The sequence below is a fragment of the Hoplias malabaricus genome, chromosome 3 (assembly GCF_029633855.1).
Source record: "Hoplias malabaricus isolate fHopMal1 chromosome 3, fHopMal1.hap1, whole genome shotgun sequence".
Taxonomy (NCBI): Eukaryota; Metazoa; Chordata; class Actinopteri; order Characiformes; family Erythrinidae; genus Hoplias; species Hoplias malabaricus.
In genome coordinates, this window is record NC_089802.1 from 59724113 (window position 1) to 59749879 (window position 25767).

General features: G+C 38.5%; 1 protein-coding gene across 9 annotated transcripts in view; it reads right to left on the minus strand.

Annotated features, from left to right (window-relative positions):
• Positions 1-25767, minus strand: part of tp63 (tumor protein p63) — a 100986-nt gene that overhangs the window by 40583 nt on the left and 34636 nt on the right. For 8 of the 9 annotated variants that reach the window (XM_066663686.1, XM_066663687.1, XM_066663685.1 and 5 more), the window contains 2 exons: positions 11326-11463; positions 10593-10722 (listed from right to left, as the gene is read on the minus strand). In XM_066663686.1, the coding sequence (XP_066519783.1) occupies positions 10593-10722; positions 11326-11405 (210 nt within the window). In that variant the 5' untranslated portion in view covers positions 11406-11463. The remainder of the gene's footprint in view (positions 1-10592; positions 10723-11325; positions 11464-25767) is intronic. The other variant, XM_066663688.1, reaches the window with a different exon arrangement.

The window sequence follows — 25767 nt, forward strand, 5'->3', positions numbered from 1 at the left end:
AAAAAATCCTCAGTTTATATCCTGTAATATTTATGGAATTTAGCATATGCTCTTTTCTAGAGAGACTTACTAAGCCTATCAGATTTTGCCCTGTGAAAACACAACTGAAAAAACGATGTGTTGCTGTCAAGAAAGCACTGCTGAGAAACTGAAATAGACCAAAAGTAAACTGGGGGGGGGGGGAGACAGAAACAGAAAATTTGCAATTTGAACATTAAAACTTGATGTTTGAGGTTTGGAATATGGTTTTAGACTGGTGTGTCTAAATATGTAACTGGTATTACATTTGTCAGACAGATACAGAAAATTCAAACAAATTTTAAGACTGAAATTTGAAAGCATGAAATAACTTCCCCATAACTGTCCTGGAAAAATGAGTTTCCAGGGAAAAAAAAAACACAGTCTATGTGTTTGGACAACACATTTAGACAATGTGAGTAAACACTCACAATTTTATACTAAATTTGTTTTCGGCTTTTTTTGGAAGGCAAGTTGAAAGGTAAATAATTTCCTAGAAATTGAATTTCAATTAATGAATCATATTAAACCATAATTAATTCAATTAAACCATTATAAAATGTTTGTCACTTATTGACAATCTATAAGCAACAGTGTTAAAGTTCAGGATAATAAGCTGCTAGGAATGTCAAAAGGGCCAGACACCTGAGGACTCCTAAAAACAAAGGGCAGTTTAAAAACTCAACACCTGCACACTGAACTGTGGAATTGGTTTACTGCATAATTGTCTTCAAACCCCTCTATCCTGTGTAGTCCCACAAAGAGACCAAAGCCAGGTTCATGAAATGCCTAATTAAGAGCTGTACTCTACCAAAACCTAAGCCTATTATGCTTATATAAAGTTTTCAATTATGTTATAGAAGGCAAATTGCAAATATTTGGCAAACCTCAGATTCCAGTATAATAGACATTTTTAAAGGAACAAGGAAATGTACAGATCTAAATGATGCACCTTGTGTTCCTCAGTGATAAGCACAGAAGTAGCACTCTATGCACTAACTGAGAAAAGCCACAAAAACAAAAACAATGTAGTCTACACAGAAACAAACATTATGCCTACCAAACCAGATATGTTAGAGACCTGTCTAACCGGAGGACAAATAATAAAAAAAAATAATAATAACCAAAGCTATTTTCAAAAAGGCTATTTATGTTTTACTTCCTTGTACAGTTTAACATTTGGCTCCAATATTGTAAACTGTTGTACTGTTCTTTTATTACTTATTTACACTGCATTTATTGTCTGTAATTTTCATTTATTTTTTCATGCGGCCTCTGTGTCTAATATGATAAATCTCACCATACAGCTACTGAAAAACCCATTAAAAATGCACTTTTTTAGGCTTTGTTCTTTTACTGTACATTCAAAAAATTACATTCTCAAATGTCCTTTATCCAAATGTATCATTCATTCATTCATTCATGGTCTGTAACTGCTTATCCAGTCCATAGCCTACCCCGAATGACTGGGCACAAGGAAGGGACACGCCCTGTGAAGGACTGGTGCACACCCCAGGGTAACACACACACATATTCACTCACACACTCACACCTATGAATGCTTTTGAGTCACCAATCCACCTACCAACATGTGTTTTTGGAATGTGGGAGGAAACCAGAGCACCCCGGAGGAAACCCACGCAGACACAGGGAGAACCGACCAAACTCCTCACAGACAGTCACCTGGAGCTGTGCAACTGTAACACTACCTGCTGCACCACCATACCACCCCCATTTGTATCAACTGGATAAAATTTGTTTTTGAAAGGGATCCCAACTGATGTATAGTATATAAAAAACACTTCTCTAATAAAACTGATATTAAATTAAATAATCAAGAAATACTGTCTCAACACAACAAAACAAGTACCCGTCTCAAACAGATTCACATCTCGAGGTGTGCAGCCAGTGGTACAGAATGATGAAGGTAAACAAGGCTTCCAATGAAAGAGGGCAAACAAGTGAACATCTGTATTGCTGTTGAGTATTTTCTTACATGTGAATGAGACATGAGGTAGGTGGATAATGTTGGATACTGAGGCAGTGCACACATCTCTCTGCCTGACATATCAAGCTTTGACAGTCCTGTGTTTTAGAGGAGTGGCTTTGGACAAGTGCTTAAATGTAGAAAGTGGGACATATTCAGTTGGGTTTTTTCAAAAAACTGGCTTACTGGTTCATACAAAATAAAATAAAATAAAATAAAATAAAATAAAATAAAATAAAATAAATAAATAAATAAATCACCTACTCTGCATTTAAAACGGGTTAATTCCAAATTTACTTACAACATCCCTACTGGGTCTTTCATGATGATATAAAATTGACAGTGTCTATGTTGAAATGTACAAGGTTTTTTGTTTTGTTTTGTTTTTGAACATTGACAACAAACTTTTCATCAGAAAAAGACCACCACAGACCTTAAAAAGACAACAAAACGGTTAAAGCATTCTGGAACAGTGTGGTTCTCTAACTCTGCAGGATATTGCTACAGGCAAACTGGTGGGGTGGAGAAGAGTCGGCACAGATTTAGCAGTTGAGATTCAAGCTGGAGAGTGTGCCAGAAAACAGTTGGGACATAGCTCCAGGTGGAACTTGCCTTTGTTGATCTGAGACCAGTTTTTTGTGCCAAATAGCTAATCCTAAGCTTTTAAATGGACTGAGACTTTTCTGTAGAAGCTTCATTTTGACAGAATTCTGGAGAAATGGCTAGTTTTGGATGTAAGGTGGGTAAAACAGACAGCAATGTTGAAAGGGGTGGCAAGAGGTAAGCAACACACCTTCTTAATACTCTGTAATCACCTGGTGCTGAGTCAGGCCCTGGCTGAAAAGACCACGGCAAAATGACTAAACATGAGACGCAATGTAGACTAAACAGCTCACACAATGCCAGTGAAAGCAAGTCAAAGGTTATAAATTGAGGCAAATATTTTTCAGACCAGCTCGCTTACACTACCTAAATGTAAATTTCATTCAGGACATATGCTCTATATTCAGTCTGTCAGCACCTAATATAGGTGTTGCCTTTGCCTTAGATATGACTGAAAGAGGCTCCTGGGACTAGGCCCCCTCGAGAACAATGTTAAACAAATACACAGAGAGATCACGTATAGGATTTAACTGGTAAATCCTTACTAAACTAATAAGATACTAAAACAAACACGCACTGAACAAGACATTCTCTTGTCAAAAACATGATCTAAAGAGCTATCAGTAGAAGAAAAAACTTCTGGAAAAATAACAAGAGATTCCACAGAACTCAACATATTAAACATATAATTAAAACACACTCAGAATTTCCAGTACTCATGCATCACTCTTAACTCTCTGAACGTTTTTCATTACACAATCTCCATAATGTGACCATTCAAATAAAGAAACAAAAAACATGCATTTCCTATTTCATTGGAACACAGTATCTGTCCTTCACAGAGAAGTTCATGAAGACTAATAGATATGTTCTAAAAGCACTTGGAATAAAACTTCTCTATATTATGTCAAATTAAGCGATGTTAAAAATCTTTTGCTTCATACAGTTATGGTTATATTTTGTTTGTGTTTTTTTTTCCCCCCTGATATTAAGCTTATCCTTCTGAGCTGGGTGACAGCTATTCGGGGCTGGAATATAGTGCTCGTCCTGTCACTGTTTTGGTCACATTCCTTCATGTTATCTGACTCCACAATTCTGCCTCTCACTGTCGTTGAACTCCTCCCTCAGCGTGAGGGCGGTGAGGAGAGACCGCAGTCCTGTATGAGGCAGGTGCTGCTCAAATCTGTTGCCCTAGGGCTAGAGAAAAGAGTGCAAAAGGAATTTCAGATTTAAACATAAAAACCCTCCACCATACAAACAGCATTCCCAGAGGGCGCTGAAGAGAAAGTGCAAGGGCTACAGAAAAATCAAAACGGCAGGCCTCTGGAAAATGTGCCAAAGTTTATTTAGTTTTGAGTAGCTTAGTTATACAAACATTTAATTTCAAAAAGCAAAATTTCTTAGTTAAGCCAGATAAATAAAGCTCAAAGTGGGGTCCATTCAATAGAAACATCTCTTATATTTCCTTTTACTGGGAAGATTTAGCTTAAACTATCATGCTAAGAAACTCTCTGAATGACTCACAAGGTAGGGTTGGCTGATATAAACTGAAATCTATATCAAGATATTTTCACTACAATGGACAATATTTATATTATATATAATACAAGCTACATATATTTGCAGTGACAATTAATCAACCACCATAGCATGTTAAGTTTATTTTCTCAAACCAGTCTCATCTTCACTGACCATATAGAAGCACTTTGTAGTTCTATATTTACAGACTGTGGTCCATTTGTTACTCTGCATACTTTGTTTGCCCCTTTCACCCCATATTTCGATGGTAAAAAGGTGACAATACAGCAGGCATTATTTGGACGGTAGATCATTCTCAATGCTGCAGTGACCCCGATACAGTGGTGCTGTGTTAGTGTGTTGTGCTGGTAGGTGTGCATCAGACAGCAGTGCTATTTCAGTTTTTAACCCATTTGGGGTCACCGCTGGACTGAGAATATATCATCATACAAAATATCCACTGCCCAAGTAATACATGCTCTGTGCTGTTCTTGTGGGGGTCCTGACAATTGAAGGGGCAGTGCAGATTGACAACAGTGTACAGTCAGTGGACGGTGAGTGCATATCTATGGAGGCTGTAGAAATGTTTTGGTTGATTGGAAAAAGGAATGTTACTATTTCAACACAAAATGCTAATTTTAATGACTACTGCTCCCTCAGAATTTATTCCATCCCCTCATAAAAGCATACACGTTTGCCAATCAGGTGTCGTCTCAAGCACAACTGAAGTAACTGATCAATGGCTTCATTAGTTGCATCAGGTGTGCTTAAAATAAAACACAACAGTGGTTTGTTGACTTGTGTCCAAAGTTTAAGAGAGCTGGTCACTGCCTTTGCTCTCTTTTTCTATCATTTCCATTTGTGCAAGGCATTGAGATTCAGCTGGAAGCATAGTTGGCAAGTTTAAACACTGGCTACACAAGAAGGCAAGTGGCCAAAAACTCACAAGTGACTGCCAAAGACCTGCAAGAAAAGTGGTGGCAGCAGGCACTGAGGTTACCATTTACACCAGGGGTGCACAACTCCAGTCCTGGAGGGCCAGTATCCAGCAAAGTTTGGTGATTGATCTGCTAAAACACACCCACAACCACTTAAACCTGGCAATTAACAGATGAGTTGACTCAGGTATGTGTGAGCAGAGGTATATCCAAAATTTGCTGGATACCGGCCCACCAGGACTGGAGTAGTGCACCCCTGATTTACACAGTAAGGAGAATACTTAATTCTCCATCCCTTAACTCCAAAACATACACCTCTATTGACCCAGAATACAAGAAAATTAGGCTCCAATATGCCCAAACTCAAAAATAAGCTTTTGGAGTTTTGGGAATCTGTTTTGTAGAGTGATGAAACAAAACTGGAACATTTTGGTCTTATGGATCAGTGATTGGGCATCACTGGTCCTTCCAACAGGACAATGATCCAAAGCATACCTTAAAATCCACCATAGCTTGGATTCAGAGTCCTGGAAGATTTCATGGCCATCACAGCTGCATGACTAGAACCTCATAGAAAATCCTTAAGTGGGATATGAAGAGAACTGTTGCAGCACATTAATCAAAAATTATTAGTGAACTGCAGGCTACTGCCCATGAGGACTGGGCTAAGATTCCATAGGAAAGCTGCCAAAAGCTGCTCTCTGGCAGTGCTTCACATTTACAGCAGGTCATAAGAGTTAAAGAGTAGTCTATTAAGTACTAAAGAAACTTGTCACAAAGGGGTTAAATAAGTCTGAGGGTGCAGTATTCATCAAATGTGTTTGTTTGGGTTTTTTTTGCTGATGTTTGGAGAAAGAGCAACAGAAACCCTCTCTGCATTCAAGAAATCATTGAAAACCCAGCTCTTCCGAGAGTATCTTTTGCACTGAATGTCTTTCTTTAATGCACTTATTACTTCCTGGCATATTGCACTTAATGTAAGGTATTTTGTATAATTTTTGCTGTAGTTCGAATGTTAGATCCTCTTTTGTAAGTCGCTTTGGATAAAAGCGTCTGCCAAATGCATAAATGTAAAATGTAAAATGTAGAAAGCACTGTTATATTTGTTGTGCTAATATATTTTTAGCCCTGTGAAGGACTGGCGCCCCCTCCAGGGTGTATTCCTGCCTTGCGCCCAATGATTCCAGGTAGGATCTGGACCCACCATGATCCTGAACTGGATAAGCGGTTACAGAGAATGAATGAATGAATGAATGAATGAATGAATGATATATTTTTAATTGTATTGTTGGACTTCTGGACTTCTAGTGCTTCAGCTGGAACAGGCTGGATTGTTAGCATGCCACCATCTCCGCACTGCACCCCATCTTTCAAGAAAGGAAGGTGAGAGTGGGTGGAGGGAGGGCGGTGCAAAAAGTAAAGGAGGGGGGCATTAATCACCAGTTTAAGAAAAAGAACACCCCCCCCCCACCACCACCAGCCCTGTGAAGGACTGGCGCCCCCTCCAGGGTGTATTCCTGCCTTGCGCCCAATGATTCCAGGTAGGATCTGGACCCACCATGATCCTGAACTGGATAAGCGGTTACAGAGAATGAATGAATGAATGAATGAATGAATGAATGATATATTTTTAATTGTATTGTTGGACTTCTGGACTTCTAGTGCTTCAGCTGGAACAGGCTGGATTGTTAGCATGCCACCATCTCCGCACCACACCCCATCTTTCAAGAAAGGAAGGTGAGAGTGGGTGGAGGGAGGGCGGTGCAAAAAGTAAAGGAGGGGGGCATTAATCACCAGTTTAAGAAAAAGAACACCCCCCCCCCACCACCACCAGCCCTGTGAAGGACTGGCGCCCCCTCCAGGGGGTATTCCTGCCTTGCGCCCAATGATTCCAGGTGGGATCTGGACCCACCATGATCCTGAACTGGATAAGCGGTTACAGAGAATGAATGAATGAATGAATGAATGAATGATATATTTTTAATTGTATTGTTGGACTGGCTTATTGCAACAAGCTAAATGTAAATTGTGCTAATAAATCTAATTTGCAATGGGTATTGAATAAGTTTGATTTCAACTGTAATATAATAATTATATAACATGTTAAAAGAGCATAAACAAATCAAATTTTATAAGTCTTTAAAATTATTTAAATGATACTGATTTCCTTTATAAATAGTAAATTACATATATAAACACTGCTAATGTTTCAAAACATGACATGACATAGATTCCCCAGTTTACCATTTCCATATGCAAAAACAGCTAGCTTAAACTTGCATTTTTTGTAATGCAACATAAATCCAATTATTAAGTCTACAGACAGTTTAATCCATTCATGCTGAGGCTATAAAGCGTGTTTCAACTCAAATTGCTTTTTGTATGGGGCACAATTTACAGCAGCTAAATTGCAATTCTACAGTAAGCAGAATTTAATAATGGTGCCATTGCAATGCATAGGATCAGCTCGATTTGACTCATTGTGCTTTTATGAAAATAGAGGTGGTGATGTCATAAAACTCTGTCTCTAACGGGAACTATGGGCACAAAAATGCAGACATTAATGTTAGTTGCCGGTTAATCGATGTGTATTTTCATGTTGTTTATGTTTATTTGACTTAACACGGCTCCTGGTACCTGTTTCAGAGAGTACCTGGTTTCAGAGAGCAGGTACCAGATTTGGCCGGTGGAAAACCAAAAGAGCCAAGATTGAGTCGAATCGTGGAGGTTCCATACAGTGGAAAAGCAGTTTAAGCATTGCTGTTTAAGTCAATGACTGACCACCGACTTCTGGACTTCTAGTGCTTCAGCTGGAACAGGCTGGATTGTTAGCATGCCACCATCTCCGCACCGCACCCCATCTTTCAAGAAAGGAAGGTGAGAGTGGGTGGAGGGAGGGCGGTGCAAAAAGTAAAGGAGGGGGGCATTAATCACCAGTTTAAGAAAAAGAACACCCCCCCCCACCACCACCACCACACCTCAGGGTACAGAATCACAGCGTTGCTTGGTGCGTCTCTCCCTTTTTTTCCCTTCCACTTTACTGCCGGACAACAGCATTCCTCTGCTGGGAGGGGAGACACCACCTTACCTCCTAAGCCTGGCAGCTCCTAAACCAAGCCAACTAGGTTGCAGTTCTATCTACACTTAACAACTCACTCTTTCCACTTCTTTCCACTGCAGTTGTGTGCTTAAATAATACTCTAACTATATGTGCCAGTGGAATTCTCCCCAGGGAAGAAGTCTCACACCTAGTACTTATGGAAAGGAACAGCTGGAAGAAGCTACAAAAGTTTAGTAGAAAAAAACAAATTTGACTGGGAGAGAATGGCTTCTTCGAGATGTAAAACAAACAAACAAACTAAACTAACATTCATGATTAAAAAAAAAAGTAGAAAAAGTATTTACTTGATTATTTTCTTTGTGATTATTAGTTGTGATGCGTAAAACGTATTTGAGATTGAATAGCTCTGTCTCACTTTATATAGTATAACAGATTATAATCTAACCATTAACTGATGCAATTTTGAAGAAAACAAAGCGTTATTAAAAAAAAAAAACATTTGGTTGGAGTATTTCTACTTTAACTCCGATGTCGCACCACTAATACTAAATAAATTAATAAACAATGCGAGTCACTTACATCGAAGAAGAAAACATCTGATTGGTAATTTTGTAGCAGGTCTGCTCCATTTTCACAGTGCATTGATCCAGTTCAGCCACCCAGATTTTAGCAGCTACACACAAACTGTTTCAGCTGAGCAGTACAAAAGCTATGATGTTATCTCAATACATTTTCTGAAGCACCTCAACTCAAAAGGACCAACATATTAATGGACTATAAATAGGAACTTTCTGTTTACCTCCAGCGAGCTTTATTGGTTCCCATTCACATGTCTCAACTGCCACTAAATCCAATCAAAAGAAGTAGTTACTAAGAGAGAGTTAGCTTGGTGGACAAGGGAATCCCCACAGCAAACACCCCCAGATGTGCACATGGGTGATAACGACTTTAACCGGACTTTACCGCTGAATTCCCCAGAAGTAAAATTATTCACCTCACTGGTCACGAAAAGTTTCACAAATCAGTATCATTTGGCAATTGACTCTTAACTATATCAGAGCCATTCATTTTATGAATTTGTTAAAAAAGTTTATACACTGATCTTTCCTCAATGTTGTATATGTAGTTTTGACAGCTGTGAGATATGTAAATATATTAGAATGAACAATGATCCATTTTTTAGTGGACTCACTAAAATCACCAAAAATGTTTATATATAACATAAAATACAGTATGCCTTTTAAAATGAAACCAGTAATAAGTAAAATAATTTATATTAAATAAAAAAATAATAATAAAAAGTAATGGCAACCAACCTAGATTTGATTATATTTAAACTCATAACAAATACTCAGAACAAAGAACATATACACTGTCTGACTAGGATATGGTTGATGTGTTCTGAAGTTTCAGAACATTTTATGATATTGAGAAACCAATTCCTTCATTTGAGTCATTTTTCTTGAGGCCAATATTTTCCCAATTGAATAATATTGCATTGAACGTCCAATGTCTCTTCTATCCTGGAGTGACTACAAAATATCCATAGAAACACACACCCAACCACTTCCTGCCTTGTGAAAGCTTTTGATTTGCAATAGAATACTAATTCTGCGGACATCTTACAAAGCATTGTAAACTCATTATGCAATCTGAGCAGAGAGAGCCTACAACACTATCATAGGATTTAGCATGGCTGCTTTGTCAGGGACTGGGTCACAAATCCTGCTAGTAATGATGCAGGATAGATTAGCTTAAACCATCCACATTATCTCAAATTAATTAAAACATAGTGAATGCTGAAGCTCCACAGTAACTGAACTAGACTGATGGTGTGAGAGTGTGAGAATGAAGAAGTCTGTATTGTAATGGCACTTTTTCAATACATGGTACCTACTCTACTCTACTCTACTCTGATTTTTGGATTTCCCATTTGGCAAATTTGGTAGCTAGTACTTGGAACTGGTTACTTTTTCTATACCTGCTCATTTGTGGCTCCAAGCGTGCAGAGTAGGGACAAAACTTTGACGTGTAAACCTTGCAGAGCACAGACTGGCCAATCAAAACAAAATGCAGACATGTAGCACAAACTCTGCATGTGTAAAATCCACACTACATTAGAGATCACATCTGTTATTAATCAACCGACAGTGGCAGCTCAATGGTGCCCATTAAAAGACTCCAGCAAGAACTGGATGGTCCAACAAGGAACAAAAAAATACATACTAATCTGTCTGAAGTGAGGCTCAGAGCTGTTTTCAGTCCAAAAAAAAAGCAACAAAAACATCTGAATATATGATTATTAAACAACACTTACTGTGTTTTTGCAACATCACTGGCTATGTTTTGGGGGAACTGTTGTAGTGGAAAATGCACCAGGTGACAGGGACCAGAAAGCAAGAAGGTGTGAGTATAGTCAAGCAGAGTAGGTACCAAGCAATGGAAAAGGGCCATCAGTTACACTTACTGCGAGATGCTCCTCAGACTCATGCATAGTGATGCAGTCCATGCTGATCTGAATGGTGTTGGATGGAGAACTGTCTGGTGAGCCTTCTGAGAAGTTGAGCTCAATGGGCTGCACTGAGTGGAAGGCAGACCTGAGGATAGACCAAAAAAAAAATAAAAACATTTACCTGGCAAGTATATTTGGGAAGACCAACAGGGCAGGGTTAAATGTATAGTCTTTTTAATTTCACTGGGCTGACCTATAGGTCTCCCTTTGTAGATCAATGTCGTCGGTGTCTTTGTCTATACACTTTGGCAATCCAAAGGTTTGGGGCCAACTGCCACTGTTAAATATTTATTAATAAAACAATTTCAATAAAGACATTTTTTTAGCAGTATGGAATAAATGAATCAGAAGTTTTATATGTTTCTTGTGCAGACATACAGAACAAAAGACAATCCTTAAGGAATAATGCCACACCTTGCTTTAGTTTGGATCTTTATAGCTTCAAAGGTCATTTTTATTTTATTTGTTGGAAAATAGTATTTGTTAAACAGGGAAATTGGAACCAATAACACTGAGCTTCAGAACTGCATATAGATGTGTTAGACCACATATATAACACACCCAGAACTGACTGGCTTCTGCATTCATGTCTAAAGCATGTCTTCATGACACAATATAATCACATTTTAAATCTCTCTCTGTGTCTGTGTGTGTGTGTGTGTGTGTGTGTGTGTGTGTGTAAACGTACTGGTCCAGCATCTCCAGCAGATGGTTGAAGACATCCTGGCTGAGGATATCTGTTCCCTGTGAGCTTGGCGTCTGAGACATGGATGCCAGGAACGATCCCTCAGTCCACGAAAGACAAGACGCTGGCTCCCTCAATCTACTAAAAGAAGAATTTACACATTAAATACTGCATCTGAAGAAAGACTGTAGATAAAATGTGTAGTGTACACATTTCAGCATGTACAGTATCATTATTATTCCTATGGAAGTATGGTATTTGAAGTCATCCATCCAAAATTTTAAAAAGAATAAGTAGGTCACACAGCTATGTAAAGTTTTATCAGCCATCCTGATATTATGATAAGTTTTGAAGTCTAACATTATGTTTCATGGTCCAAGGCAAGTTTGTGATGATTGCACCAACTCACAATACATAAATTAATGTCACTGTCACCTGGAACACGGGCTTGGAGTTTAAGAAAGAGTCTTAAAAGACACTGGGTAATAATTAGTTAGGCAAGTGAGGCAACAAACACTCAAACACACAATGAGATGGCTGTTGGCTGCCTTCCCTTTAATTTCTTGCAAGAGAGGCTCTTCTACCAGCATAAAAGTACACAATCCAGTAAGAAGAAGCAAAAGGGTGATTACAGAGCTCAGTAAACACTTCACTGATGCAATATGTTGTCAGACAAGACAGCCAAGAAACTGAAGCTAGTGGTGTAATTTTTAGAGCAACACTGCAGTATAAGCGTCTGCCCAGTGTAGCAGTTTTTCAACTAGAGGCTTTGAAACCTGAGGTTTCAAACCCTAGTTATACATATAGTTAAGGTAGATTATGTATATTTTCTAGTGCTGTCAAAATATACCCACATAACCCACAGAGATTACATTTATTTTAAGTTAATTTATCATTTCACCAAATTTGGCTACAACTTCCTCCTAAAATTCACTTTGTATAGAGCCTAGTGACATATTAGCCGTTTTATTTTGTGATGTATACACAGCGATGCTACTGTTGAGTTCAGAAGAAGATTAAGTTTTTACTTATGCAGAAATGTTTTAATATCACTTGCACATTCATCTCCTATGTCGCATAATCCCTCCATGTTTGAGCCAAGAGCTGGGCTGTGGCGTTAATTATCTGTATTAAAGCTTCTGTGTCCGATGCTAAAGCTCCCCCTGAAAATGTACTCAGCAAATTAAGAGATTCTAAATAAAAATGCATCAAAACTATACTGCAATATTATAATAAAGTAAAAAAAAAAAAGTCTTCCTCAGGCCAGTCTGTCATGCATAATCACACTATATATTTATATCCCTCCCCAAAATACAAGGAAATACTAGCATTTTAAATGTAATTTTGCCATTACTATTTATTTATTTATTTTAAATCAATACTATAATTTACTATTTATTTACTACATTTTTATGTTATATAGTGCCTTTCTAGATGCCCAAGGACACTTTAAATTCAACACTGCTCAGAACACCATTCCATGCAACACTCAATACACAAACACACTAGACCGTCCACTTGGAGGACTGCATTGAGCACTAGGGCTTCACCCAGGATAGTGCGGCAACCCATGCCTGGGCACACACACACACATTCACTCACACACCATGGCAGTTACTAGAGAAGCCAATTCACCTGCCCTCCATGTTTTTGAACTGTGGGAGGAAACTGGAGGAAACCCATGCAGACACGGGGAAAACATGGAAACTCCACCCAGATGGGACGTGAACCCAAGATCCCAGGCAAGCATGCTAACCACCAAGCTAATATACTTAAATAAATATAATAAGCAAAACAAGCATAATGAGAAACACCTGGGAAAGGTGTTCACACAGACAGGTATAAAGGGCTGGGGAGAGTTGAAGAGAGCAGAAGAGAATGAAAAAGGAAGAGTCTGATTTTGCTGATGTTGAGCTGAATGGCTGCTTTTTAAAATAAATTTCCAGAAAGCCAAATGGGTCCTGCCTCTGCTGCCCTCATCCTGGGGGTGGCAAATGTCTTGGCAAACATCTCACAGGGTCTATCTACTTTTTCAAAATATTTTTGAAGTAAAGAAATTGCAAAATCTAATTATCTTTTATTTTGAACCTGCAATGTGCTTTGTTTAATGCTGGCGGCATTATGAAGATGAGCTCTTCATTCACCAGAAAGACATTCTTGTACAGGTCTGTAACCCTGCATCATTAATGAGAAAGAATGTTAGTTTTTTTTTTTAAGACAAAAGAGAGGATGACTGTCAGGGCAGACATCCTGACCCCTCTTGCTCTGAAACACAACACCAAGCAGCAGGCCTCCGTCTCATTGTTTCTGCTAAAGAGAAGCACACACTGTCGGCCCCAGTAGGACGGAATTCCCCCCACCAGCAGTATGACAGCAACACCACTGCTGTGATTTGCAGCATTCAGTGTGTGTGCAGCTGAAGTGGGCTTGGCAGGGGGGAGAATGTTCGTGTTGTGTGTCTGTGTGTGTGTCTGAGCAAGAATCTGTGTGTGTGTGTGTGTGTGTGTGGCGCTAGGAACGGGGGTGTTGAACCATAATCTGAGGCAGGGATGTGGGTGTAGGGACGGAATTCCCCCACAGACTGTGTGGGAGTGATATTAATACATTTCACGACGCAGGCATACCTAATGAGTAAGTCTGAAGCAGGATGTCAGCTTACCGTAGCCGAGGAATGATTCTTAAATAGAAAAAAAGACCAGACCTCCAACTGTCCATTCCTTCCAACAATGCTAATGCAAAGCAACCGAAACTTAGCAGAACAGCCCACATCAGACTTCCACAAACCTTGTGAGAAAGGATACTGAAGTTTCTCAGTTGTGTTTAAAATATCACAAGACATCAATAGTGACCTTAACCAATACATAGAGGCCACGTCAGGAGTTTATAAAAACTGCTTCATGCTGACTATTAAAATCATGCCTCCAGCTAGGTCTGTAAATGTAAAAATTGCTCAGATATAAAATAAAATGTAGTAAACAAAATAAGAATCAAGTACAAGGCCACGTGTACTGAAGGTTAGTACCTAAAACTTCCTGAAGGCCTAGAGCAGGTGTGATTAATTCAAATGTATTAAGGTCCAGTTAGAAAACATTTTCTCAAGCCAAGGTCTTGTACATAATTTATACCTTGCATTATGATCAGTGAAATATCCTGAACATTAAAACAGCCTTGTAGTTATAGCATTATTTTATGTAGTTAACACCTGAATGTCAAATCAGCTTACACTTTCAATTAAAGTTCAACTTATTTCAACAACATTTAAAAATAATTATAAATAACAAATACTCTACATAAAAGGTCCTTTTCTATTTCAATAAAATTTACAAATAAAACTATGATCTTGAAATAAATATATACTTAATTTCCATAAAGAGAAATCTGATTGGCTCTTATTGCTGGAAGATGGGACTTTATCCATTAACAGCAAGCTGACTGTCTTCTTATGGTGAAGGACGGGACTTTATCCATATAGAGAATCCTTGTGTTCAGCATTATGAGAAATTCAACTTGTACATATTCCCCTATTTTTTAAGTTTCTGGTTTTACCGCACACAACACTGACATCCCGAAAAGATCCCAAAAAAGCTTTTATTTTCTTCCCTTGGGCTATTTTTATTGGCCCAAGGACAGTGGTGTCTGGAGCCCTGCCCTGTGTGTGTCACTCATTCGTGTCACAGCTCTTGTCATAATACATGGGTTATGCAGATCCGATTACTCCGAGTTTCCTGGAGCGCTAAAACTGAAATGTAATGACTAGAAGAGTCACACCACTTTTAAACAAACACTCTGTTCAAAATTAAGCATCTCTTAATAGTTAATCAATTACAGGTCCAGGTAGGACAGCGTAAGGGTCCGGACCTATTCCTGATCCCTGACCTATAGTAATCCCCCCATTTATGTCTTTGAACAAGGCAAAAACCACAGATTACCTTGTCAGTTCCTAATCATAGTGTTTAATCTGACACATTGCATTAGGTGTTTTATTGGATTTAACCCTTTCATTTCTAACCAAAACTTAACCATAAAATAAGGAAATCACTGCAGCACTTACATTTTACTGCAAAAAAAATAAATGAAAATTGCAAACAAAGATTGCCATAAATCTTCCCTATTGATGGAATACACTTTTATGAAGCAGGCCAGAGGAGCTGGCTGATTACACCCACAACATCATCTACAAAATGTAACAAACTCGGATGCCATTGTTCGGCTTTGTTTCACAATATAGCAACTACCTTTCAACACAAAGGATGTCTATCAAAAAACTGAAACAGCAACTAGACTACTTCCTTTGCCCCTTCCAGTGAAAGATTACTGCACACTGAATGCGTCAAGGGAGTCTCGGTAGCACAGTTGTTCTTGGAAACCTTTCTGTCCGTTATCTGTGTTAAAACGTACCCACATAACTGTTGCGAACTGTCAAGTCTTGTTCTGACTCTATATATATTTATCTTCAGCTTCTCAATCTTGTGCTATTTTAATTTTTATTTTTTTACCATTCTTCTACTGCAATCCCCCATATAGGAGGCCAGGTTTTTAAAATGAGTCTCTGATACATCCCTGCCTCTAGGGGTCAGTTTAATATGTGGTAAGCCATATGACACTACAGAAATTAGGATGCTAGAGGCACTCAGAGCTAAAAGAGCAAGGACAGTCATGTGGCCCTGACCGGTCCTTAGTCTATGCAGCCTCCCTGATTCAAGTTTGTCCTCACTGGGGAGGCAGGGTACAGCCTACTTTGAGGCTTTAGTGAACCAACGTACTGTCTCCAGGGGTCTTGGGTCACAGGCTGTTTCATAAAAGGAAATATAGTTCGGAAGAAATGACAGCTTACTCCTTTATACCATACCGTGCTTTTTATCAACTAGTGCTACAACAAACATAATAAATGAATGAAAATGTCTAATTTAATTTAGAGTTATTTATTTATTCTTGGACATGTCAAAATATATTATAATCCATGTTAACATATTAATAAAGCATAAAGCCAACTATCTTGTATACCTGGGAGGGTATGGGCATGGCTGCAAAGACCAAGTGGAACCCACGCATGGGAAGCACCTTCATACTGATTTTGCAGAGTACAATATTAGTTAGAGTCAAAAATTCAGATACACTCATAATGGACTTTCATGTCCCGTCAGCTATGCTTTCAATGACTTCTTTAACTAATATATTACTTCAGCCTGATGACTGAATATCATAGATCTGTATTACTAAACGTATATACAAATCTGACGCACGCATTTCTTATTTTATTTTTCTGAAAATAGCAAGGTTTTTTTAGGTACAGGGTCAAAATTAACAAGTTTGTATTTATGCCCTTAGCACCTCAATAATATTGGCAGCGATCATAATGCTACTGGCAGAATTTTGGTTGTACATTTGACCTCTTCTTAGAATCAGTAGATTTCAAGCAAATTTGTTGGTTTGTTGGTAAGCACCTCAGAGTATTTTGTCCACTGGAAAAACTCTTTGTGACCCAAGTTTCCCAACTCTTTGTGACCCAAGTGATGCCTTGCGCTGTTGCTTCAGCACTTCTATACAATCCCACTCCTTTATTATGTCATCTATGTGTACCAGTCCCTTTTCCAGCAAAACAGTCCCAGATCAGGATGCTGCGCATTTGTTACAGTTGGGATGGTTTAGGATTATAAGCCTCACACATCTTCCATACACAGCGCTGATCAGAAAGGGCAAACAGATCTGTGTTTGATTCATTTGCCATGAAAACACTACTCCAAAAGCTAGGGTTTTGTGATGTGCAAAATGCAGTCTTGTGTTTGGACACCTTTCTTGCACATCTTTCTTTTATGGGCATTTTTTAAGCTACGATTATTTAGCACTCTTTTACCAATGGATGTAGAAAATTTGTAGACATGCTCTTTCATCAGTTCCTGCTCCATTGTTGTCTCTACTGGCTGTAAAGTGCATTCACATGAAATAATGAACTCCTAATTTGGTAATGGGACCAATGAGAGTTGCTAAAATCCCTCAGAGTGTTTAGAGGGCATATGCAATTTTGACCCCCCTGAAGATCAGATATAGTGAATTATAATTGAAATTAATCTCACACAAAATGTTTATATTTACTTCTGATTTGAACAAAGTAGATGCCCTAACTGAGGTGCCAAAATGTATGGCATTGTGAAGTCCAATACATGCTGTAGGCTTTTGTATAATTATGAACCTGTATGTAGGGCCTAATATGCTGGTCCAGTACTGTTTTCAAGAAACTCACAAGAAATTTTTTCATGATAACGCTGTATGATATCCAAGTACACCCCAACAGAAAATGAGCTGCTGCAGAAATCTTTCATTTCTAATTAGTTCCAGGATGTAAATGTACATGTGAATTTAACACTTAAATATATGTAAACATTTGACCACAACTGTATATGCAGATCCAGTTCGGTTAATCTAGACATTGGTCTGAATAAGGGATGGGCAGTATCCACATTAGGGCTGAAATGATTATTCGGGTAGCTCGAATAATTTGATTACTAAAAATGTTCAAAGAATTTGCCTGGGGGCTTTGTTTAATTAATGTCACCAAAGTCTATCTATTTTAAATGTCTCTGCTATCATATCACTCACGCTTTGTAGAATACTGCACAGCTTCAGTATCATTGTTTTACACGGACTGTTATAAATGACGAGCGTGTCAAAGATTTAAGGCGGCACGATTTATTTTGCTCTCTATGGCAATGGCAGAAAAAGAAGATACCAATGTGCATAAAAGACCAAGAATATCTAAAGTGTGGGAACTTTTTACACTGCCTAAATCTGACAATGTAGTGTATACACTGTAAAACAGACATGGCATACCATAATAGTACTTCATCAACGCTGCAGGACCTTAACTGAAAGAAACAGGCACATGCACACACACATACACACTGAGAGGTTACATCTCAAAACACACCTTCCCCATACATAAGGTAATAATAATAAACGCAACAGATGGACAAATTAATTTATAACTATATGAATAACAGCCAACTGCTTGCTCATTTTAAGAGGCCTTTCATTTTGAATAACACTATTGATAAAGTTGTTTAAAAACACAAAGTATGCTTTATCTCATTACTCGATTAATGTATGAAAGAAAATATGCAGAATACTCGATTTCAAAAAAATATTCAATAGTTGCAGCCCTAATCCACATTTTTCATAACAGTCTCAAAATGTTATTGTGGTATACATGGGTGGGGGGTGCACTGTCAAGCTGCACTGAGTCTCGTATCTGTGAGCACAAAGTCGAGTAAAGTGTTTTTTGAGTTTGTGCTGTGCAGTTTAGATCAACGCAACCCAACAGTGTACACCAACACACGTATTGATGATTTAAAGAAAGAAAAAAAAGTTTCTTAGAGAGCAAATTTCAGCGAGGAAAGAGAGGAAGAGAAAAGTTGGAAAATAAGCAAACTAAGATGGTTCTACACTGTTTAGAAGCAGAGATGGCTGGCTAACAGGCACTTGGTTTAGCACACCACAGCACATAATTTTGCAGCGAACTGAAACTCAAAACACACATAATAAGACGATACATCCTCATACCTGTGAGCACAAAGCCAAGTGAGGAGTATTATGTCTATTTTCATCCTTCTTCCTCTCTTAACCCAAGCTCAGCACTAAACTCACCACTGCAGTGCTCTACTGGGCTTGTTTTTCTTCACCTGTTTTCAAACTGTCACATCTCCAGTCAATGAGTTCTCACAGCGCCCCCTACCTGTGGCTCACTTAAATGCAAAAATATGTTTGGCTATGTTCTTAAAGACACAGAACAGAAATTTGACACAACGCACACACACGTCATAATACCGCCCTCATTTGGACATACTGTCCAGTATTTTAAATACTGCAGTACGCGGTATTATCGTTATACCGCCCAACCCTAGTCTGATAATAATCCCAAGAATTAAACTAAACTATGCTGGTTTAATTCCGTTGTGCAGTAGTATGAAAGATAGTGGACTTATTTTTGCCATTCACACAACAATCCATATCTAAGCTTGCACTGATCACATATGAACTTAATCCAAATCTGCAAGTTTACATTGCCAGTGCTCTGTCAAAGTCTTATACTACGTGCCCTAAATCCAAACTCTATTAACGTTTTTTCTCTTATTTTTCAAAACAATGGGCAAATGTGAATGTTTTCACATTATGCTACAGCGGCACATACTGTCTGTACAGTCTGGACTTGGCAGAAGGTAGAAGCAACAAGAAAAGCATGTTCAATCCCCTTTTAATGACCAGCCAAAAAGGTAGGTGTGGCAGAAGCTCAAACTACTGAACTGAAGCTACCATTAATGCACACATGGATTCTGAATCCATGTTGGTCTGATATGCAGTCATGCTTGCTTCTGAAGACCACAACAGTATAAGCATTAAGGGTTAGGCCAAAGACTAGAAATACCACAGAATTAACACTAATTCCCAAATGATGAAGGGTGAAGACTAGCAGAGCAGCTTCAATAACATGGATAACTTTTCTTTCTCTGCTTAAAGTTCCCCAAAAGGACAGACAGCTCAACAAGAAAAGCGTGGTCAATCCCCCTTTTTATGCACAGCCAAAGAGGTGTGGCACAAGTTGAACGCTGGGGTTGAATTACTCAGATAAGGTTGTGCTGCCAAGCCTGTCATGGGAGAGAAAGCATCTTCCAGTTCTAATGTGTGCTTAAAGATTCAGCTAGATATTGTAATGCAGCACAAAGTGCTCCCATGTGCCAAACCCAGCAAGTCTATATTTTTATTCACAAGCCCATCCTTTACACTCAGTGCTTACATCAGCTCTTTTGGACACATATTTTATTGTTGTAGGATTTAAAGCATTGTTGTTTGTAGACAAGCATGCAATCATCTGTTTACATAAGTAAATAGATATCCTCTGCAAATACAGAATGTAACTGTTTGTGGCTCCTATTCTATTGTTATTACTAGCAAATCAGAGACCTAAGTGTTTTTTTTCCTACTACTAAGCATTTCTGCTCTCCTTGGAGTTATTTTAAATTCAAATTGTTTTTTAAGAGGTTTTATAGTAGTTAAGTCTGAAAGACAGACATACAGTCTCCTGATATAGTCTGTTTTGTGGCTACCTGGACAAATCTGGAGTATTTGTGGAAAACACTTAAATACTTGAAGGCTAAGCACCACTTAATGGACCTCCATGAATATTTCACATTATTTTAGTTACTGACATATATAAGTATGAATTAAAATGAAAATAGCATGCTTAATTTCCTTGAAAATTGACAATTTTATTAAATTGACGGAAAAACCCGAGCTCGCTACAGACATTCTTGAACGCAACCGTGTGACGTCACTGGTGGACAACAGCTGAACAGTGCCGCGGTAAAACACCGTTATGACTGACTGTTAAGACAGTATCTAGCTAGCTAAATAACCAACATTATTCATGACAATAGCCTAGCAATAAGCTAAACTCAAATTTAGAGGTACCGTTATTCTTGTAAATGTGATCGAAGTCGAACTCAAATTCATCCGACACTATAAACCTCCGTAATGCAGCTACATAGCCTAGTATAATAAGCCACCAAGTTTAGCAAGTCAAGCTAACGTTAACACCAGCTAAAACAGGCGAAGTAAATGTACTTACCCTGTTTACCTCCATGTATACAGAGGCTCTTGAACACCTTTCGTTGGTTTCCTTACATGCCCATATTGTTGGAAAAGCGCCAGTGAAATGAGCACTACAGATAACAGAGTGAGCGGATGGTCCTTTCCAAAGTGCCCGTTTAAAGTTGACAAATTTAGTCCATTTTCTGGATATTTTGGGATCTTTGGGCCATTTGTGCACAGATGTCCCACTGTACATTGAATTATTGCATCCAAAACAGCACACCTTTTCATCATCCATCCATCCATCCATTATCTGTAACCGCTTATCCAATTTAGGGTCGTGGGGGGTCCAGAGCCTACCTGGAATCATTGGGCGCAAGGCGGGAATACACCCTGGAGGGGACGCTTCACAGGGCAACACACACACACACACACATTCACTCACACATTCACACCTACGGACACTTTCGAGTCGCCAATCCACCTACAACGTGTGTTTTTGGACTGTGGGAGGAAACCGGAGCACCCGGAGGAAACCTTTTCATCATTTTGCATTAAATTAAGTGCAACTTCTAGAGTTGCTGTCCATCATCTACATCACAGGCAAGACGCCTATTAGAGTTTCCAAACACCGTTGGGGTGGGGGCAACTTTTTAAAAACCTTATTCCTTGAATTAGTAAGAAATAACATGTTTTCTGACTAACAATAAACACAAGTTAAGAACTCAAATTCCACTGCATTTATTTGTTTGACACTTTCATATAGCTGGTACTTAGCCTTTAAACACTGAATCAAACAGGACACTGGTCAAACTTACTTTGGTTATGTCTTGCCTGAGGTGTGACCTGAAATGTGACTGAAGCTTACCTTAAGTTTATAATCACTATTTTAATTACCAAACAAACTGATTTGTACGTTTAGTTTTGTAGCAGGTTCGATCTGAATTTACTTTCTTGCAGTCAGCGGTCTCACAATTTTAAAGTCAGTTCCACCTTTATTACTTATTTATAAAGTATAATATTACCCACATACAAAACAGAAATAGAACAATATCCTCATCTCTTTTCATGACTTCCAACATTTGAAGTTCTCTTTGCTGTCTAAACACCTCCAGCTGCCATTTCTCTGCCATGAGTAGAGAGAGAGAGTGCCTAGCATACTGGACCAAGAACGTTTTGTTAAAATACCAATTTACTGACACTAGGGCTTAGACCTGTTTCCAGCATGCCAACAGATTGGAGAGACAGCAAATGTTGAGGAAACCCTTAGAATAACATGATAAAATTGGCAGCAGCTGGTGTTGATCCCTGAGAAATACAATTTTAGGGGCTGTTCTTACATTTATTGAAAATGTGAGTCTAAAGTACCAAAGCTAAAAAATAAATAAAAAATATATATACATTAGGATGCAAATTTAAAACACTCAGTTCAAAGCAGAATCTTGTGTTCAAAAATATACGCCAGTATAAGTATTATTCTTTTCAAACCCTGCACAAAGTTAGTTAACATTTTTAATTAGTTATTTGCATGGAACTGAGAAGTAAAAACACTATCAACCTGTGTTTTACATTAGTAAACAGTTCAATCACAGGCTATAAACAGATGTAAGCAACTCAAGCAAAGTGTTTATATCATAGAGAGCCGGGGTTTCATTTATAGTGCACTGAGAGACTGAGTGGCCCTTCATTTATCTTAGCCCTGAATGGGATCTGCCATGTGTTACAGCATCCTATATCACACAACAAAATGATACATATATCACAGGATGTAATGGCTATTAAATGGCCTAAGGTCCTGCTCCACAGGGATTAAGTGACTGTCCGTCCCATTTCTATATTATTGCACTTAATATTGTCAACATTTCAGTCCGGTGAGAACATGAGTATAATATAGGTATCCAGCAGGTGCTGAGTAGCTACTTTCTCATGTCACACGTAGTCAGGCGAACATGTTTCAGATTCACTGCCAGAGAACTGAGAGCTCGACTGACAGCCTGGTGACATCATCATCACCAACCCAGGATGGAGACAGAGCTTCAATCAAAGTAAAAGAAGGATGCAGAGTGGAGAGAAGGTCAGTCAGAGGTGGTCGAGTCTTGAGCCTACCCTATTAGCCACCATGAAAACACATTCCAGTTGACAAGGGGTATCAGCCAAGAACGACATCATGGTCCCACAAAAAGGTGCAGCACCCACACATAGAAGCATCCAGGCCTTTTTCATATACTCCATTTGTCAAAGATTTACAACTCAACATGACAGCTTATGTTTATGGTCATGTTCTCTGCCACGGCCATCCACACATAGAGGACAACAAAACTTTGTTTCAGTGTGAAAACTCACTAACTGACCACATGGCCTTGGCAAGTCCTAATTAACAAATCATATAGGTGAACAAACTTTAACAGATTAGTGCAAGACATTTGATTAAGACCACTTGAAATTGATCCTAACCTTATTCCCTCACCCAATAAGTAAAAAAGCATATGTTTCTACCAGTAACTTCATAGTCAGAACAAAACCTCATATCTCTAAACAGTAAATTTAGGGCAGAGGGGGAGGATTGGAATTTAGCCATGAAATGTAAAGAGCAGCTGTTATTTTCAGATTATGTAACAGAAAAAAAGGGGAGCAGGTATATTGTTCTGACTTATGAAAGTTTAGTTCTGATTATATGATTTACAAAATGCTTATTTTCTTTTTTACGTTGTATTTTAACATAGATTAATGCTTTAAAAAGTCTATCCTTTAAAAGCATCTATTTGTATTTTGTTTATTTAATTCTTTGGTTTTAGCTCACCACAAACATTGCATTCTGAATCCTAAGACAAAATCAAGTTTGTGTCTATGAATTACACAGTTTATGGCAGAAGACTTCAGCCACCTTAGCCATTAAATCACACTTTTTGTTGGCTTCTTTATGATTGTCACATCCATTATCATCTTAATCTTCTTGAGCTTAGACAATCATCTCTTTTCCCTACTCAGTGAACATCAAAGTTTGTTTAGGCAATACTTTGTGAGATCCATCCAGAGCTATTTCAGCTTCACAATTAGGTTCTATTTGAATCAGGCTGTCACTTTAAAATGGCTTGAAAACTTCCTTGGAGACAATAGTCAACTCATCTCTATTTTTTCCATTGTGGTTATTTTCTGCACCTCTCTGGTGTGTGGTGGGTTTGATCTCTAGTGGGAACTTCTGTGGGGGCTGTGGGTGGCTGGTGTCTGGTTACTGGGGGAGTTATGTATTCACCCTAAGGGGGAAGGTGCAACGCGTCCACTTAAACGCAGACTGGGCCCCTTGCAGACAGGACGGGGGGCAAGGGTCGCGGCTAAACAGGGCCGACTATTGTCTCCTGGCAGGTTGGGCACATCCAGCGATGAAAATGCAATCAAAACAAACAGAGCTTGCAATCTGGGGTGGGGGGTAGTGGGGGGCTTCTCCAGTGACTTCATTAATCAAAAGCCAGGTAGTGTTCAAAGAGATCAGCCCCCCCCCCGCCTTCTCCTTCATCCCTCAAACCAGAGGTTGCAGGACAGACATGAAGGCTCAAACAAAAGGAGAGTGGCCCGGGAGGTTTCTCCACCCACTGTCGCGTGCTTTCATTGTGCCTGAATTCTATGACTGAGGCAAAGGGAAAAGTCTGAATCAACTCAAACAAATGAGTACTTCCCTTCACTGTGCCACAGCTCTTACTTTTTATTTGTGCCATTTATTTAGACTTTTCTCCAAACAGTATTTCACTAGGGTTTATAAAACACCTGCCATTGGTATAAAGACAAAAGTAATTTTCATATTTAAAGGGAAAAAAAAACATTATTGCTGATTGTATATAATCGCTTATTCAATTCAGGGTTGCAGTTTGTCCGGAGCCTACTCGGAATCACTGGGCGCAACCCAGGAACACACCCTAGAGTGGGTGCCAGTACTGACAAATTAAAACACATTTTAAAAATATTTAAAATGTATATATATGTTAGATTTATTTCATTATAATGAAAAAGTCAAACCTTTGCTATTATAGCTATTAGTACATTTTCATAGTTAAAACATTACTGTTTTATGTTAATAAAATTACTCTAATAAAAAATTAGTTACTAAAACTATGGGAAAAACAAATGTGTAGTACAGGGAAATATTAGACCAGTGATACATTTAGTTCTGAATACAAGAAGAAAAAGGCTCTGTAGAATTTAATTTATTTTCCTTTGAGGAACTAAAATTAAAACCCTTGAACGTGCTATCTGTAGGTCAGCTGTATTTTTTGTTTGTTTGTTTTTTTTTCTTCCCCTCCTCCGGAGAGAAAAGAGGTTCTGACCGCAATTGGAATAGACACTAAAACAACAACTGCAGGTATATGCACCTGTGATTAGGGTCAAGTACGCTCAACAGTGCAAGTACACGGCAAACAAAACACACCTGTGTCAGTAACGCAGAGCTCAGAACAGTGCACACAAGTTATACGTTTTCAGCAGGCACATAGTTCTGGTTTTTGTGTTTACATATTAGGTATGAACATAAATCTCTGGTTAGAAAATAAGACAATAATTAGCTGTCAAACAAGAGTCATTTAAAGAAGCTACTTAGCTAAGGGTGTTAAAGGGAGGTGAACATATCATTTGCATTTTGTAATACTCCAAACAAGTATTGACCCTGCTGAGCAATGCAGGGACATCAATGTTTCGAAGTTGTTGAGGATTCTGTTTCAGTGCTTACACATTTTCTGGGAAATATTTAATACGATCTTACTTAGATCTCTAGCTTCAGGCACAGATTATGTTTAATGTCTTTCCTTTGATGCTTCTGCAAAGGTGTAAGGTAATATTAAAGTGAGACACTACAGTCATTTTGTTAAAAATAGA